This window comes from Lissotriton vulgaris, chromosome 11, assembly GCF_964263255.1.
Source record: "Lissotriton vulgaris chromosome 11, aLisVul1.2, whole genome shotgun sequence".
NCBI lineage: Eukaryota > Metazoa > Chordata > Amphibia > Caudata > Salamandridae > Lissotriton > Lissotriton vulgaris.
This window is the reverse complement of record NC_141699.1, coordinates 11,732,986-11,750,804: the sequence shown is the minus strand read 5'-3', so window position 1 is coordinate 11,750,804 and position 17,819 is coordinate 11,732,986. Positions and strand designations below refer to the sequence as shown.

Below are 17,819 nucleotides of genomic sequence, written 5' to 3'. Positions count from 1 at the left end.
ATCTGAGCGATGCTGTCTTCACCATCGGAAGGATGCTGTCTTGACCATCGGAAGGATGCTGTCTTGACCATCGGAAGGATGCTGTCTTGACCATCTGAAGAATGCTGTCTTGACCATCAGAAGGATGCTGTCTTGACAATCGGAAGGATGCTGTCTTCACCATCTGAGCGATGCTGTCTTCACCATCTGAGCGATGCTGTCTTCACCATCGGAAGGATGCTGTCTTGACCATCGGAAGGATGCTGTCTTGACCATCGGAAGGATGCTGTCTTGACCATCTGAAGAATGCTGTCTTGACCATCAGAAGGATGCTGTCTTGACAATCGGAAGGATGCTGTCTTGACCATCTGAAGGATGCTGTCTTGACCATCGGAAGGATGCTATCTTGACCATCGGAAGGATGCTGTCTTGACCATCGGAAGGATGCTGTCTTGACAATCAGAAGGATGCTGTCTTGACAATCAGAAGGATGCTGTCTTGACAATTAGAAGACTGCTGTCTTGATAATCAGAAGGAAGCTGTCTTGACCATCAGATGGATGCTGTCTTGACAATCAGAAGGATGCTGTCTTGACAATCGGAAGGATGCTGTCTTGACAATCGGAAGGATGCTGTCTTGACAATCAGAAGGATGCTGTCTTGACAATCAGAAGGATGCTGTCTTGACAATTAGAAGACTGCTGTCTTGATAATCAGAAGGAAGCTGTCTTGACCATCAGATGGATGCTGTCTTGACAATCAGAAGGATGCTGTCTTGACAATCGGAAGGATGCTGTCTTGACAATCGGAAGGATGCTGTCTTGACAATCGGAAGGATGCTGTCTTGACAATCGGAAGGATGCTGTCTTGACAATCAGAAGGATGCTGTCTTGACCATCTGAGCGATGCTGTCTTGACCATCTGAGGGCTGCTGTCTTCAGAAGGATGATGTGTCTTGACCATCGGAAGGATGCTGTCTTGGCCGTCGGAAGAATGCTGTCTTGACCATTGGAAGGATGCTGTGTCTTCACCATCCAGAAGGATGCTGTGTGTTGACCACCTAGAAGCATGGTGTGTTTTGACCATCTGGCAGGATGGCGTGTCTTGGCCATCGAAAGGATGCTGTGTCTTGACTATTGGAGGATCCTGTGTCGACTAGCTGGAATAGATAGTCCAGATAGTCAAGACACTATCCTTCCAATGGTCAAGATACAGCATCCTTTTGATGAATGTATAAAGAAAGAAAGATTTATATAGCGCTCTAAACCTGAAGGCATAAAGGCGCTGAGCCCAGAATTTCAAACTACAGCAGAAAAAGCCAACCCAGGAAACCTAAAAATAGAAAGAGGTGACCACCTATCGAAGGGAGATTTAGAGGAGACGTAAAGACCATTATACATTGAACAGCCTTTAGGGAGAGAGCCTTAATCAAAATCCAAGAGCACAGGAACAGACGTACAAGTTAAATAGTGTTTCCTAAAGGAGGGATAAGAGGTGATATCTTCAGTATAGGTTGGCATTGTGCTCCATAATCTAGTGGCAGCAACGGGGAAGAGGCGAGCTCCCCATCTTGACTTACGAAATTTAGGAACTGTGACTTTCCTACTTGATGCTGGACTTAGACACCTGGTTGGTCTGTACCTGTGAAAGGATGCCCTGATAACTAACGAGCCAGGCCAGATGGACTGCGCTCGTGCCTTAAACATTGCCTGCTTCCTAACAGGAAGCCAGTGGAGGTTGCGAAGACCTTCCCTAACTGAAGATAATTTTGAAAAATTCATTATGAGACCTGCAGCCGCATACTGAACCATGTGAAGCTTGTTCCAAGAGGTGGTATTTATGTTGAGTTACAGTGCGTTCCAGTAGTCGAATCGCGAGGTGATCAATGTGATAGCCCCTGGCTCGCACAATTCCTCTGGAATTAATTGGAAAGAATTTGATAATGAAGAATCAGGTGTCCGTGGTGCAGTTTACCTGTGGATTCAAATGAAGGGCGGTGTCAAACCGAATCCCTAAATTGTTACCAGACTCTGCAGGTGCAGGGAGAGGCCCACTGGATTCCAGCCTCCACAGCTCTGACCATAGAGAGTGCTGGGCTCCAGAGACCATAAATGTGCTCTTTTCAGTATTAAGTTTAACAAAGTTGTCCTTCATCCATCTGCTCACACCAGGTCCTACAGAGTTGTAGATAAATTGTTGGTAAATGACACAATTTGTGTGTCGTCTGCAAAAAACAGGAGCTGGAATGCAAAAGATCTCACCTAGGCTACCAGTATGGAAACAAACAGGTTAAAAAGGGTAGGAGTAAGTGGGGGGCCCTGTGGCACCCCACAGGGGAAGCTGAAAGCCTTCGCTGTGAACCGGCCACAGCTCACTATCTGCTGCCTTTCAACCAGAAAAGAGTGGGGTGGTGGCTACAGAGGGCCATTGTCATTCCATGCGTCGGGCCCCATTGCCTTGCCACAGCTCGCAAGCATGCTCTGGCATTTGTGACAGGTGGGGGGTCCACTTCCAGTCCACAGAGCCCACCCCGGCCTTCAGTGTTCACCAGTGTGGTGGCAGCTGTAGTCCCTGGGGGGGGGGGGGGTACGTGTACCCCTCAGTGAGAGTGTCTCCCAAGGGGGCCCTGGACAGTAGGCAGGGGGCGCTGCCTCTACTGTTCCTGCTCAGCCCAAGGACTCTCTCACCAAGAATGACCACTACCCTCCCCAGAGTGCTCGTCGCCCGGGGGGAGAGTGCTCTGGCCCTTCGGTAAACCTCAGCTCTGCCACTGAGCGCCCCACCAGTTCCGCTCATTTCACACTCTGAGCTTATGACCCTTAGAGCCGCCCCGGTGCGTGACCATGCCTGACACTCCGAACCGGCCTCCCCATGCGTGACACTCCGAGCTGTCCTATGCGTGACCCTCCGAGCCCTCCCCGTGCGTGACCCTCCGAGCTGTCCTCCCATGCGTGACCCTCCGAGCTGTCCTCCCATGCGTGACCCTCCGAGCTGGCCTCTCCATGCGTGACCCTCCGAGCTGTCCTCCCATGCGTGACCCTCCGAGCTGTCCTATGCGTGACCCTCCGAACCCCCCCCCCCGTGCGTGACCCTCCAAGCCAACCTGCCCATGCGTGACCCTCGAGCTTTCCTCCCATGCGTGACCCTCCGAGCTGTCCTATGCATGACCCTCTGAGCCGCCCCACCATGCGTGACTCTTTGAGGCGGCCTCCCCATTCATGACCCTCGAGCTTTCCACCTGTGTGTGATCCTTCGAGCCGGCTCCCAACCCTGTGTGACCATCCGACCCCCGTGCGTGACCCTTCTTGCCGCCCCCCCCTACCGGCGTGACCCTGGAGCTGGCCTCCCCGTGCGTGACCCTCCCAGCCACCCCCCCGTGCGTGACCCTCCGAGCCGCCCCCGTGCGTGACACTCCGAGCCGCCCCCCCCGTGCGTGACACTGTGAGGCAGCCTCCCCATACGTGACCCTCGAGCTTTCCTCCTGTGCGTGATCCTTCGAGCAGCCTCCCAACCCTGTGTGACCCTTTGAGCTTTCTTTCTCTCATACGCTCCCCTGAGCGAGTCCCGAGCTTGTTGTTGGGTCCTCGTGTGCCCTCTCACCCCCGCCCCCCAGACCCCCGCACGAACCCGTGCTCTCGGTGGGGGGGGATGGGTAAAAATAAAAAAAAACTGATCTGAACCCTGTTTCCCAGGCATCGTTTTCACTCTGACAATTCAGCGAGACTTTTGAATAACCTTCTTGGCGCTGCTGACTGCTTCTGTGGGAGCCGGGCTCTCTGGGCCCTGTGCCCTCCCGGGCGGGGTGTGCCCAGAGGGTGCACGTGTGCCCCCTGCAGTGGCCAGGCGGAAGCAGGCGTGGGTGTCCGGGGACAGATGCGCACAGACGCAGAACATGCTCAGGACCTCCCGCTGCCCCCCATGTGTGTCCATACCCCAGGGATCTCTGGCAAACAAAGACAGAGCGCAGTGAGCGCCTAGAAGCTGCCGAGACCGCGGTGGACCCGGGGAGAGGGGGCAGTAAAACCTGTCTGTACAGAGGCAGCTCACACACCGGGCACCTTGTGGAACCCATACAGCGCTTCGAACAATTTACAGTGTCAAAGAACAAATCGCGAAGAACACCTTTACAATATTCAAACGGATCGCAAACGCCGTCGACACTTTAAAACTCCTTATACGCTCACATTTCTCCATTTGACTTGCTTGGTCATGGCGAGGGCGAAGTCGAGGATGATCCCCAGGTTGCGTGCGTAGTCGTGGGTTCTGGGGCAGTTCCTAGCGATGTTGGCCACCATGAGTCTTCCCAGGCTGATGGGGTGGGGCCGAGGATGAGGACCTCCGTCTTGTCTGAATTCAGCTTCAGCCTGCTGACCTTCATCCATTCGACGACGATCTTCATTCCTCTGTGGAGGTTGGCTTTGGCGGTGTGGGGGTCTTTGGTGAGGGATACGATCAGCTGGGTGTCGCCGGCGTAGGAGATGATGTTCAGGTTATGTTGTCGTGCGACGTGGGCGGGTGGTGCCATGTAGATGTTGAACAGCGTCAGGCTGAGGGAAGATCCCTGTGGGACGCCACCGATGATCTCGGTGGTCTTGGAGCGGAAGGGTGGGAGGCGGATGCTCTGGGTTCTGCTGGTGAGGAAGGATGTGGTCCAGGCCAGGGCCTTCTCTTGAATTCCGGCGTCATGGAGGCGGGCTGTTAGGGTATGATGGCAGACCGTGTCGAAGACTGCTGATAGGTCCAGAAGGATGAGGGGCGTCTGTTTCTCCTTCGTCCATCAGGATCCTGATGTCGTCGGTGGCGGCAATGAGAGCGGTCTCGGTGCTGTGGTTGCTGCGGAAGCCAGTCTGGGATGGGTCCAGGATGTTGTTGTCTTCGAGGTAGCTGGTCAGCTGTCTGTTGACAATCTTCTCCGTGACTTTCGCCGGGAAGGGGACCAGGGAGATGGGCCTGAAATTCTTGATGTCCTTTGGGTCCGCCTTGGGTTTCTTCAGCAGGGCGTTGATCTCGGCATGCTTCCAGCTCTCCGGGAAGGTTGCTGTCTCGTAGGAGGTGTTGATTGTTTTCCGGAGATGGGGTGCGATGGCTGCGCTGGCTATGTTGAAAGCAAAACAAAAGGGGATGATGGAAGGAGCGTTTGAGCAAATCAAACACTCACCCCCAGTCAACTGATCTGGGTTTAATCCATCACCATTCTTTAGCTCACTCAGCCACCCCAGTTCAGACATGGCCATATGCAACTCAGTCTGACCCTGTGCCTCATGGGAACAGGCCAGCCCGAACTGCCAAGCCATGTCTTCCCTGGACCGGAAACAAGCATCCTGGGACCGGTTTCGGATTCATAATCCTCATCAGCCAGGCTATCTTGAATCCAGTGGCCAAGTGAGCAAGGGACTCACGTCTGAGCATACCCTTCCAACTTAGGGCGAACAAAGCGAAACAAAAGGGGATGATGGACGGAGCATTTGAGCAAATCAAACACTCACCTGATCTGGGTTTAATCCATCACTATTCTTTAGCTCACTCAGCCACCCCAGTTCAGACATGGCCATATGCAAATCAGTCTGACCCTTTGCCTCATGAGAACAGTCCAGCCCGAACTGCCAAGCCATGTCATCCCTGGACCGGAAACAAGCATCCTGGGACGGGTTTCGGATTCATAATCCTCATCAGCCAGGCTATCTTGAATCCAGTGGTCAAGTGAGCAAGGGACTCACGTCTGAGCATACCCTGCCAACTTAGGGCGAACAAAGCGAAACAAACGTGGTGAGGGCATGGGTCGGATGGGGATCCGGAGTGAATGGAGTTCATGGTCTTGATGGTGTCTTCGTCGCTGATGTTGGTCCAGGCGGTCAGGCGGCTGGTGCGGGTGGAGGTTGCAGGGGTGGTTGTCTCGGCGGTGGGTGTGGGGGTGTCGGAGTTTAAGCTGTTGTGGATGCCGGTGATCTTGCGGTGAAAGAGGGTGGCCAGTGAGTCGCACAGGTCTTGTGATTGTGGGATGTTGTTGGTGTTGGAGCTGGGATTGGAGAGTTCTTTCACAATGCTAAAGAGCTCTTTGGTGTTGTGTGCGTTGTTGTCTAGACGGTCCTTGAAGGCGGTCCTCTTGGCGGTCCTGATGAGTTGGTGGTGTCTGCGGGTTGTGTTTTTGTGGGCTGTGTAGCTGTCTGGGGTTCGGTCGCGGAGCCATTTCTTCTCCAGCTTCCGGCATGTGCGTTTGGAGGTCCGGAGGTCTTCGGTGAACCATGCGGCTTTCTTGTTGGTGTGGTTGGTAGCGGAGGTCTTGAGTGGGGCGAGGATATCCGCGCAGTAGTTGATCCACTGTTTGAGGTTGGTGGCGGTGTCGGGGTCGGTGGGTGGTGTCAGGGTGAGGGTGGTGGTCAGTTGGTCCTTGGTGACCTTGCCCCAGCAGCGGCGTTGTACTGTTGGGTGCTTTGGTTTGTTGTGGGTTTCTTGAAGGTGAAGTGGACGCATCTGTGGTCGGTCCAGTGGGGTTCGGTGGTGTGGTTGTGGACTTGCGGCGAAGATGGGGTCCAGTGTGTGTCCAGCGGCGTGGGTGGGTGACGTCACGAGATGTTTGAGTCCGAGGTTGGCGAGGTTGTCGATCAGGGTGGTGGAGTTGGTGTTGTTGTTGTTCTCGGCTGGAAGTTCAGGTCCCCGATGAGGATGTAGTCCGTGGAGGCGAGGGTGTGGGTGCTGATGAGGTCGGCGATGGTACACATGAGTGTCGAAACGTGTAGACAGGAAACCATCCATCAGTTTTTATAGTTATTAATTATTTGTATGAATGAAATTATGCATATGCTATAATGCTACAATCTTTTTATCATTTGTGTATAACTGTGTATCGATTTTACTAAATATCATGTTTTTGGAAGAAGAATTAAAATTGTATTCCAATGTGTAAAAACAGTAGTAGATTATTATTTCTTTATGTGGCCTAAGCCACTCTTCATGTGCTAGTTGGTATTAGAAATTTGCCTGGGTATTTTATTCACATATGAGGTCGGCGATGGTGTCGCTGAACTGTGGTCGGGGTTCGGGTGGTCTGTAGACGAGGGTTCCTCTGAGGGTGGTGTTGGGGGTCGGTGTGGATCTGGAAGTGCATGTGCTCGGCGGTGGTGAGGGTGTCTTCGGTGTTGGTCGAGACTCTGAGGGTGTCCTTGTGGATGATGGCGATTCCCCCTCCCACTCCATTGGTGCGGTCTCTGCTGGAGATCTTGTAGCCCTCAGGGAGGGCTATGGCGATGTCTGGTGCTGAGGCGGCGTTCAGCCAGGTCTCCGCCAGGAAGGTGACGTCAGGGGTGGTTGAGTCTAGGAGATCCCAGAGTTCGATGGCGTGCTTGCGAGCGGAGCGGGTCTTGAGGAGGATGCATCGGAGGTGGTTGGGTTCTCTGGCGGATGGTTTGGCGGGCCGGATGCTGGTGAGGCTGCAGTTCCGGCAGGTGAAGGGTCCTTGGGTGTGCTTCGGGGTGGCCCGGTAGCAGGAACAATGTTACGGAAGTTCTTCGGAGGGAGGGGGTGGAAGGAGAAATAACCGGGGAAACCAGGAGACCTATGCCTAATGTCCGGCTGGGTAGGTGACGGCCGAGGGGGTGACCCAGGGCTGATCCCCTCTATAGCTGTCTAGCAGCTCCACCGGGCATCGGCCATGTTGCTCAGGTTTCCTTGGTCAGGAACAAGAAGAATACCAGTATTGCATGTTACGTTAGTTACCGTTGCAGAATCAAACACAGGAGAACAAGTCCCAAGTAGAGGATGGGGGGAAATATGGGAGGGGCGTAGAAACAGGGGGCGGGGAAGCAGATCAGTTCTGGTAGACCGGCAGAGGAAGAAAAGTATTTCATTGGGGCCCAAAAAGTTAGAGTAAGCGGGACCAAAACCGGTAGTGTGGGGGGTAAATAGTAAATGCAAGAAAGCAGAATGTATCTAGAATTAACTGCCCCCCCGCATCCCCCCAACCCCGAGATGTGAGTGATTCTAGAACAGCCTCACGTTGCAGGACCACTGTTATAGGTAAGCAACCTTTTCCTTTTGTTATTGTTATTTAGAATTCGTTGTAACTTGTGATTCGGATGCTGCGCATGATTTCAAGGTGACACGACTCCTGTAGGAGTGGAAGTGAGTGGTAGCATACAGCTCTCTAGATACATGGCCCATTGGTGCCTCCTGTCTAGCAGGGACATCGGCACAGCAGTGCCTAGGGGAGGTATGAAGCTGCAGTAATATCGCCACCAAAGAATCCTTTTGAATTCAAGTATGGGTGCAGTTTTCTTCCAGTGTGAGCTCGAGGTCTGAGCGCAGCATTTTGTGAGCTACAGACTAGGCCGATTAAAGGCAGGGGCGAATCGAGCCTGCCTGCTTGTCTCGCCTCAAGAGCTGGCCGAGTATTGAGGTGAAAGGACAAGAGGAGCGTCTGTGTCTTACTGAACCCCTTCACCCTGTCAACAGCAAGAGTTTCTTACTAGTCCTGTTCGGTGCCGTACAGCTGAGCTAACCAGTGCTTGTTTGTCCTCCCCAGGCCAGCACGCCTCAAGACCTGCGTCTCTTCTATGAGAAGAACAAGAGCCTGGCACCCAAGTGAGTATTACTTCTGCCTTCTCTCTGAGTGCCCACCTCCCCTGGGCACAGTTGGTGCTAGCCAGCTGCCTGGCACCCAAGTGAGTATTATTTCTGCCTTCTCTACGAGTGCCAACCTCACCTGGGCACAGTTGGTGCTAGCTAGGCAGTATTGATTCTTCATCATGAGTGCCCACCTCCCCTGGGCACACACAGTTGATGCTAGCCAGCTGCCTGGCACCCACGTGAGTATTGCTTCTGCGTCCTCTCTCATAGTGCCCACCTCCCCTGGGAGCTCCTGCTGGCTCCCGTAGCCCATAAGATCGGGGCAGTGTCAGTCGAAGCCCCAGCTCTCAGTTGTCCTGTTCCCTAGTCTTCCTCCAGAGAAGGCAGATGCGTCTCCAATGTGCTCCGTGGTCGCAGAATCCAGCATGTTTATTTCTTGTCAGGACAAGAGATGGGTTAAATCCCTCTGCCATACGTGTGCTCGTAGTTTCACAAGGAACCCGGGCTAAGGTGCTTGGGGCCACCGCTATAAAGTGTCCATCTGGGCTTAGTCACAAGGGACCACTTGGGACCTGGGACCACTGCTGTAAAGAAGAAAAAAAACACTTGAGCAGACTCCCTCGCGACCTCCTTTCCTTGACTGTCGGCTAGCTAGAGCTCTGTGGGCTGCCAATCACTGAATTTATTAAATCCTAAACATAGGCATACTAATGTCTGACATGTTATGTTTTTAAACTTGTTCATATTATTGCAATAAGATAATCTGATTATGCAAAGTTAAAAACATGTTTATAAAAATGCAAGTGTACAGTTCTTGCACATTGCAGTACATCAAATATTTGTCCTATCATGCTAAAACAAATTTGGAAACTATACATATGTGATAAAAACATATACCAATAGTGACATATGGCCTGCCTCCTATATCCAACCACACATGACCATTCTGACCACTACTGTAAAGTGCACAATGTGTTTTATTTCTGGTTCATGTTCTTCGTGTAGGTACTCTGCAATCGATGTGTGTTGAAATGCTGCTCGTGTTTACATGTCTTTATTGTACATGCTTCTGATTTTTGCCCAATTGGCCTGTCTTGGCAGTTTCCATTAAGTTCAATTAGTAGACGAAGACTAGTCGAATCTGTCCAGTTAGCATATCACAGTACCCTCCATAGCCCTCACATTCCCCTATGTCTCTTTCCTCCTGTCTCTCTTCCTCCTGTGTCTCTCTTGTTCCCTGTGTCTCTCTTCCCCCTGTCTCTCTTCCCTCTGTTTGTCTCTCCCTCCTGTGTCTCTCTTGCTCCATGTGTTTCTCTTGTTCCTGTGTCTCTCTTCCCCCTGTGTCTCTCCCCTCTTTGTCTCCTCCGCCTGTGCCTCTCTTGTTCCTGTGTCTCTCTTCCCCCTGTCTCTCTCCCCTCTGTTTGTCTTTTCCGCCTGTGCCTCTCTTGTTCCTGTGTCTCTCTTCCCCCTGTCTCTCTCCCCTCTGTTTGTCTTTTCCGCCTGTGCCTCTCTTGTTCCTGTGTCTCCCTTCCCCCTGTCTCTCTCCCCTCTGTTTGTCTTTTCCTCCTGTGTCTCTCTTGTTCCAGTGTCTCTCTTCCCCCTGTCTCTCTCCCATCTGTTTGTCTCTTCCTCCTCTGTCTTTCTTGTTCCCAGTGCCTCTCTTCCCCCTGTTTCCCTTCCCTCTGTTTGTCTCCTCCTCCTGTGTTTCTCTTGTTCCTCTGTCTCTCTTCCCCCTGTCTCTCTCCCCTCTGTTTGTCTTTTCCGCCTGTGCCTCTCTTGTTCCTGTGTCTCCCTTCCCCCTGTCTCTCTCCCCTCTGTTTGTCTTTTCCTCCTGTGTCTCTCTTGTTCCAGTGTCTCTCTTCCCCCTGTCTCTCTCCCATCTGTTTGTCTCTTCCTCCTCTGTCTTTCTTGTTCCCAGTGCCTCTCTTCCCCCTGTTTCCCTTCCCTCTGTTTGTCTCCTCCTCCTGTGTTTCTCTTGTTCTCTGTGTCTCTCTTCCCCCTGTCTCTCTACCCTCTGTTTGTCTCTGTTATGTTAGACATTTTCTAAAGCACACAGCTGCCCCAGCGCAGGGGCGTCCCGGCGCTATCGGATTTACATACACAAAAAAACAACAAGGCACAGCGCTGACAACCTCTTCCTCCTGTGTCTCTCTTGTTCCCTGTGTCTCTCTTGCCCCTGTCTCTCTTCCCTCTGTTTGTCTCTTCCTCCTGTGTCTCTCTTGTTCCCTGTGTCTCTCTTCCCCCTGTCTCTCTCCCCTCTGTTTGTCTCCTCCTCCTGTGTCTCTCTTGTTCCCTGTGTCTCTCTTCCCCCTGTCTCTCTCTTCCCCCTGTCTCTCTTCCCTCTGTTTGTCTCTCCCTCCTGTGTCTTTCTTGTTCCATATGTTTCTCTTGTTCCCTGTGACTCCCTTGCCCCTGTTTCTCTTCCCTCTGTTTGTCTCCTCCTGTGTTTCTCTTGTTCCCTGTGTCTCTCTTCCCCCTGTCTCTCTTCTCTCTTTTTGTCTCTTCCTCCTGTGTCTCTCTGAGGTTCACATGGAAAGAACGCTCTGGATTTAATTCACGGATGAGGGACCGTATTTCATCCGCCTGACGCCGACTGATGCGGGCCGGGTCCAGACATGTCTCCAACACACGTTCACGGGCAGGAGATGCTGGGCCGGCCGTGTGTGGTGTCATCCCTGGCGGGTGTCTGACTGGGGGCGTGGCCTAAAGTAGGGACAGCCAATCACAGCCAGTTTAAAACATCACCCTATGCTACAGAAAGGCCAGGCCTGACATCGCTGCCACCCAGACTGAAACCCGAGCAGCGGTGTGAGCATAGGACGCCCGCTGGAATGAGAGTTCACCCTGGACCCTGCCTGTCTGTCTACAGCTACAGATGTGGGCGCTGTGTGCCCACAGCATGCCAGCGCCTGCGAGGGGCCTGGCGAATGCTGGCACACTCACTGGCATCTTAAGGGTTCATTTACACTTGCACATTCAGTTTATTATTCAGAGCTGGTGTAACTCAGGGCGCAGGAAGTGATGTCACTAGATGCCACCTATTCTCTTTTTTTATCCCACATTTTTTTTTGCTTATTAATTTTTTGTTGAAGTCCTTAAAAGCAATACAGAATGATTAATAATATACAGTTCATCAACAGTACTTCATCTCATTTAGCCAAGAAAATTACATAGATCTGAAAGAGAAAACCAATATCATACACCACGCATTATAAGAAAAGTTATTAGAATCACAATCTTCATATAATATGCTATAGAGAGTACTTTTCCACATAATATTAATGACTGCTCTCGAATTTTTTAATCAAAGAAAGTCCCCCAAATCTTCTAATACCCCCCACTCGTTGCTTGAAAGTCCTCTCACTAGATTTAACCCGTTTCATCTTATGTCGCCATTCATAAAAAGATGGAATCTCTCTGTACACCATAGTTGTAATAAAAGAGATCTAGCCACTGCCATAGCAATATATAGCAATTTAGCCACCTGGTCGGGAAAAGAGAGATCAGGATCTTTACCGTACAAAATTAATTTCTCGTTCACTACAATTTGGATACCACATTTGATCTGGAGATGGCTGAAAATCTCTTCCCAGAATTTTGCAATCTTATCACAATAAACCATAACATGTGACCTATTGGCTGAAGAATGATGGATACATCTAAACCAATGTGCAGAGTAATTAGGATACAATAGAAGAAGGTGTACGATAAAGTAACCACTTACTAAAAAATAGCATTCGCCGCCAATTCGCCCCCCTTAATGTAGTAACATTAAATCTATTAATGACAGACCAAACATTCAAAGGCATTGCCTGATTTTTGCTGCTCCAACCATTTTTTAATCGCCTTTTGACTAAGGTCCAGCTTCCTATTTTGAGCAATATGGTGTTTCTATACCCCCGGTTTTCTATCGGGCACGTCAGCTAATAATTCCTTTTTTAGCTGACTTTGCTGATCTAACTGAGTAATATCCAATTGAACCAGGAATTTATAAACCGATTTATATGACCCTAATAAGATGACATTTTGGGTAACTAATTGAGACATTTCTGTCAGGGTGATCCGTTTCCCATTTCTCAAAAAGTCTGAGACTTTCGAAAACCCTGCCGCCCAGCAAGATTTGAGCATTGTGTAACACCCGTCAGTGGAAGAATACTAGATAATGAGGATGTTAAGGTGATAATGGGAATAGAATATCTCTTAAACAGTGCCTGGCGTTTTGTAAAAAAACACAGAAGGGACTTATAGCGAACAAATTTGGGCGATTTAAACACGTGGAGAGGAGCATGTATCTGATTTTCTTTGCAGATTAGATCAAAAAATGTATTTATGAATAACTTTTTTGTATGAAGTTGAGATTTAAATCTGGATAGGTACTGGGGACTTCTGACCTGGGAATCTGGGTTCGAGTCTCGGTAACAACACCAAAACCTCCTGTGATTCTGGCCAAATCACTTAATCTCCCTGTGCCTAAAAATGAATGTGTGTCCTCATGTAATGTAACCAGTGCTATGTAAAGTGCTCTGATACCCGTTTCGGTTCGGGTCTAGTTCGCGCTATATAAAACTGCAAAAAAAAAAAAAACGCAAGCCCACCCATATCCAGATCTTCATATAAAGTGCTGAGTGCAATGCGAGGTGTTTTCTTTGCCCAAATAAACGCTGTAAACATTGATTCTACAAGAGTAAAGAAAGAACCTGACAAAAAACATGAAATAGTTGAGAACAAAAAATTAAAGAGGTGAAGAACAGACATTTTGATCAAAGCCACCCGTCCTAAAATGGATAATGGTACAGAGTTCCAGCATGAGAACAGCGTTTGGACTCTTCGGAGAAGGGGATTAAAATTCAGATCACATAAATTCCTAACTGATGCTGAAAAAAAGACTCCCAGATATCTCTTAGGTCTAGTGTTGGTACAGGAAAGAATGTCCGGATGTAGCTCCACATCTTCACCCCCAAATTGTAGAATTTCCGTTTTCTTTTTATTTAGACGGTATCCTCCTCGAATGTCAAAATCCTCGCAAAGCTGAAATACTTTAGCTTGAACTCTAAGTTCCAGTTTTATAATAAGCATGATGCCATCTGCATATAATTTACATTTTGCCATTGATGGAATTGGGGGGGGGGGGGGGGATTTTTGCACAGTTCCTCAATGCTATTGCCAGGGGCTCGATGAAAAAGGTAAAAAGGAATGGCGATAAGGAACATCCTTGTCTTGTACCTCGTTTTACTAGGACTGACCCCACCACTGTGTTGTTAACAATTACATTAGCTTTAGCGTTGGAAAATAGATTGTGAATCAAAGAAATAATTTTAACCAAAACCCCAAAGTGTCCTAAAATAATAAACAGTGTCTCCCAAACCACCAAGTCGAAAGCTTTTTCAGCATCTAATAATAAAACTAAAGCAGAAATCCCTCGTGTCTCAAAATAATCTAGAGCCTCAATTAAATAATGTGTGTTAGTTGCTTACTGTCTGTCCGCAATAAAACCATTCTGATCCGGATGGATCAATTCTGCCGTGATATTATTAAAGCGCAATGATAGAAGTTTCGTTACTATTTTGTAATCAGAATTTAGTAATGTTATCGGGCGATAAGAATTTGGGTCCTTGCTGTCCTTCCCCTTTTTCAAATAACTCACTACGTTGCCTTGTCTGAAGGAATCTGGTATTGTACCTCCCTCTAACATAACATTTATTAATATGAGAAAAAAATCGGCAAAAGCAGAAAAAAAGACCTTAAAAAATTCCGATGGAAACCCATCTGGGCCACAAGCTTTACCATTAGGGCGATCCTTTATAACTCTCTCTAAGTCCTCCTTAGAAAATAATCTAGCCAAAGACTGTTGATCAACTTCTGAGAGCTTAGGTAGTTTATTATTGTGTAAAAAAGTTTCTAGTAGAAAGGGGTCTACCCTCTGGTGTTGACCATAGATGGATTCATTTTGTTTAAGCATTATATCCCCTATTTTAACCGGATCATCTGTCTCTGAATCAGTAAGAGGACATTTTAGAGTTTTAATTAGGTTGGCGGCAGCATGTTCCTTAGCCTGCCAAGCCAGAAATCTGCCCGTGAAGTTGCTTTCTTCGTATATCTTTTGATGCTGTTGCCGAAAGACAGCTTCACTCTGAGTATAGTAATTAGCACTAAGATCCCGTTTTGCCTGATCATTGGTTAGCTCTAGATGGGTTGTGAAGGCTTATAGTGCTAAGTACTTGAACTTTCTGCTCTAGGTTTTTCTTCTTAACTCTGAATTCCTTTAAGTTGGCCGCATCCTTTCCGATGATTATTCCACGGATAAAGGCCTTAAGCGACTCCCAGACAATATTTAGTGGGGCTGATTCATAATTTTGAGTAAGAAATTCTTTAATCTCTACCTTTATAGAATTAACCCAAAGCTCATCATTTAAATATTGTCTATTAAAGACCCATCGCTTGGGAATTTTTATCGAGTTTTCTAAATAAATCTCTAAAACTACCATGGAATGATCTGAAAATCCATTATGAAGAAATCTCTGCTGACTGAAACAAAGCTTTCTAGAGACCAAAAAAAAATCTATACGAGATGAAGACTTAAATCTGCCTGACCAGCACGTAAATTCTCCTTTAGATGTAAAATGCGGATGTATGACGTTAGAACGCATACTATTACCACGCATACCTTTACAACGCGGTATTTACAACGAATACCGTTACAACGCATAGCGCTTTGAGGTGCTGGATAGTGGTAAGTATAATTTTATATTCCAACTCCAGTCCCCGTGGACACTAGGGAAGGTGTTGGATATAAAATTAAACTTATTCCCTATCCTAGAGCGCCCCCCAGCGCAATGCGTTGTAATGGTATGCGTGGTAATGCCGGCGTTGTAATGGTAGTACGTGGTAAAAAATGCGTGCTAAACGTTGTATACCGTAAAATGCATACGCCATGGATCCTGCACATCAAGCGTAGCCCCATAATTCTGCAGAATTTTCAATGATTTAGGTTTTAGTTGTCTCCTTAGTAGTTGTCTCCTTAGTAGAGGAGTCTATTATCGGATTAATAAGTATATTAAAATCTCCCTCAATTACCACATCCTCTGTAACAGTCAGCAAAGATTGAAACAGCTCTTCATAGATCTTAAAGTTGTCCTCAATCGGTGCATAAAAACAAACAAAAGTTATAGGCCTCTGTGTATGTTTAACTGTACATGTAGCCCAACACCAACGCCCCAGCTGATCCCTTTCAGAATTTATAACCTCTGCTTGAATATTTTTATTTAAAAAGATAGCTGTCCCTCTATGGGACGCAGAGGTACTGGAGAAACCTCGATACGAGGCCCAGGCCTTAAACATAGAGAAATCAGATAATTTTATTGAGGAAATATGAGTTTCTTGTAAAAGAATTACCGAAGGATTTTCTGATTTGATCCACATCTCTATGGCCCGCATTTTCTTCGGATTATTTAACCCATTTACATTAAATTATACCACTTTCAGTTGATTCTTACTAGATGCCACCTATTCATATTCATTCCAGGAGGTGGCAATGCAAGCCTGGGCAAGACTCTGCCAGGAGCGAGGCTGCTTTACAGCACTCAAACTAACAAGTCAATACCAATATTTGTGCTTCTGTGGGTGGGCAGGAGCTGATGCTCGGTATGAGGAGGTCTTAACAGAACCCCCCGGGCTCGGCCTCAATACATGCGTCTAACGGAGGGTGTCGAGCCCACAGCGCGTTGTAAGTGCCTCTTGGGCACAGAGATGGCAGACCCCTAGAAGAGGAGCTGGCAAGCCAACAGACAGGCATGAATTATAGCGCCTCAGGAGCTCAGCCGTCTCACTTTTTACAATACTGACACTTCGTGCCCTGAGTGCTCACACCTCCTCCATCAGACCCGAAGCACCCAGTACCAGCTGGTGTGTGGGAGTGGGTTGCGTCACCCCGGGGAGTGGTGAAGGCAGACACAGAGTGTCCGAAGGCACATCTGATGGGCAGGGACTCTGCCTTATGCTTCACTCTGGTAAAGATTTGAGATGAGGGAGCAAGGGTGGTGGCCTGTTCCCCATGTTTCTAAGCACTCTGTAGATTATAGGAAGCTTACCAAGCCTGAGGCCAAGCCCTGTCCAACAGAGGGGGCAGCTCTGACCCCTTCTAGAGAGCTGGGAGATTGGTCCTGTGTGCCAGAGCATCTTTCAGTGAGCGAGGGAAAAGCTTTTAATTTTCCAATACTGGATTCTGCTGTCATCTGTATGTCATTTCGTATGAACAACTCAGCAGGATACAAAGGACAAAAAGTTGAATTAGCACAAGACATATGGTACCGAAGGATGACCCTCACCCTGTTCAGAGAACTTCCATCTGGGAAGGATTTTGTTCTCCTTTGGAGCAGGAGTTTGAGTCTTTGCGGTACTTTTCAGTCCCACCTCAACTGTTCAAGGGCCTCCCTCACGTTCCGTTCTCTTTCTTTTTGCAGTACAATTTAAGGTTTTTGGAATGTTTCTTCTCTAGTCTTCGACAAGTGTGAAGGGCTCACACCTGCAGTTTTAGGCTCTATAACACTTTCAGCACTGATCCTTCTCTGACTCCCATGCCAGCGACAAGCTACCCAACCACTACGGCTTACGCACTGTCGATGACGTCTGCTGAGGGGGAGATTGTTCTAGGGCCAACCTGGCAAAACAAATGACCATGCATTCAAGAAGTCAGATTCCTCTTAGATGTCTTCAAGACGACAAACGCCCGGAAAGTCAGCTTCTTCTTCTCGACCAGTGGGGCACCGATTCTTCCAGATGACTCTCAGAGAGGCAAAGGTCCATGCAGAGGCTGCCAGCGAGCACTAGGGTGAGCGTGATTGCCTCGCCCGGCGCAGCCGTATCGCGCAGTTCCACCACAGGTTGGTTTCTTTATCCTACGTATATATTGTGATTACCTGCGTCACAAAGGAGCGTCCGCAGTACTCGTGTCTGCCATAGGGAGGGGGCATCCGCAGTACTCTTGTCTGCCGTAGGGAAGGAGCATCCGCGGTACCCATGTCTGCCATAGGGAAGGAGCATCCGCGGTACCCATGTTTGCCATAGGGAAGCAGCATCTGCAGTACTCGTCTGCCCTAGGGAAGGAGCATCCGCAGTACTCGTGTCTGCCGGTGGAAAGGAGCATCCGCAGTACTCATGTCTGCCGTAGGGAAGGAGCATCCGCAGTACTCATGTCTGCCGGTGGGAAGGAGCATCCGCAGTACTCGTGTATGCCGTAGGGAAGGGGCATCTGCAGTACTCATGTCTGCCGTAGGGAAGGAG

The 17,819-nt window shown here is 49.0% G+C and overlaps 1 protein-coding gene across 4 annotated transcripts in view; it reads left to right on the top strand.

Annotated features, from left to right (window-relative positions):
• ULK1 (unc-51 like autophagy activating kinase 1) overlaps nucleotides 1-17,819 on the top strand; it is a 210,060-nt gene that overhangs the window by 108,843 nt on the left and 83,398 nt on the right. For all 4 annotated transcript variants that reach the window (XM_086942657.1, XM_086942660.1, XM_086942658.1 and 1 more), the window contains one exon: nucleotides 8,497-8,555. In XM_086942657.1, coding sequence (XP_086798783.1) covers nucleotides 8,497-8,555 — 59 coding nt within the window. The remainder of the gene's footprint in view (nucleotides 1-8,496; nucleotides 8,556-17,819) is intronic.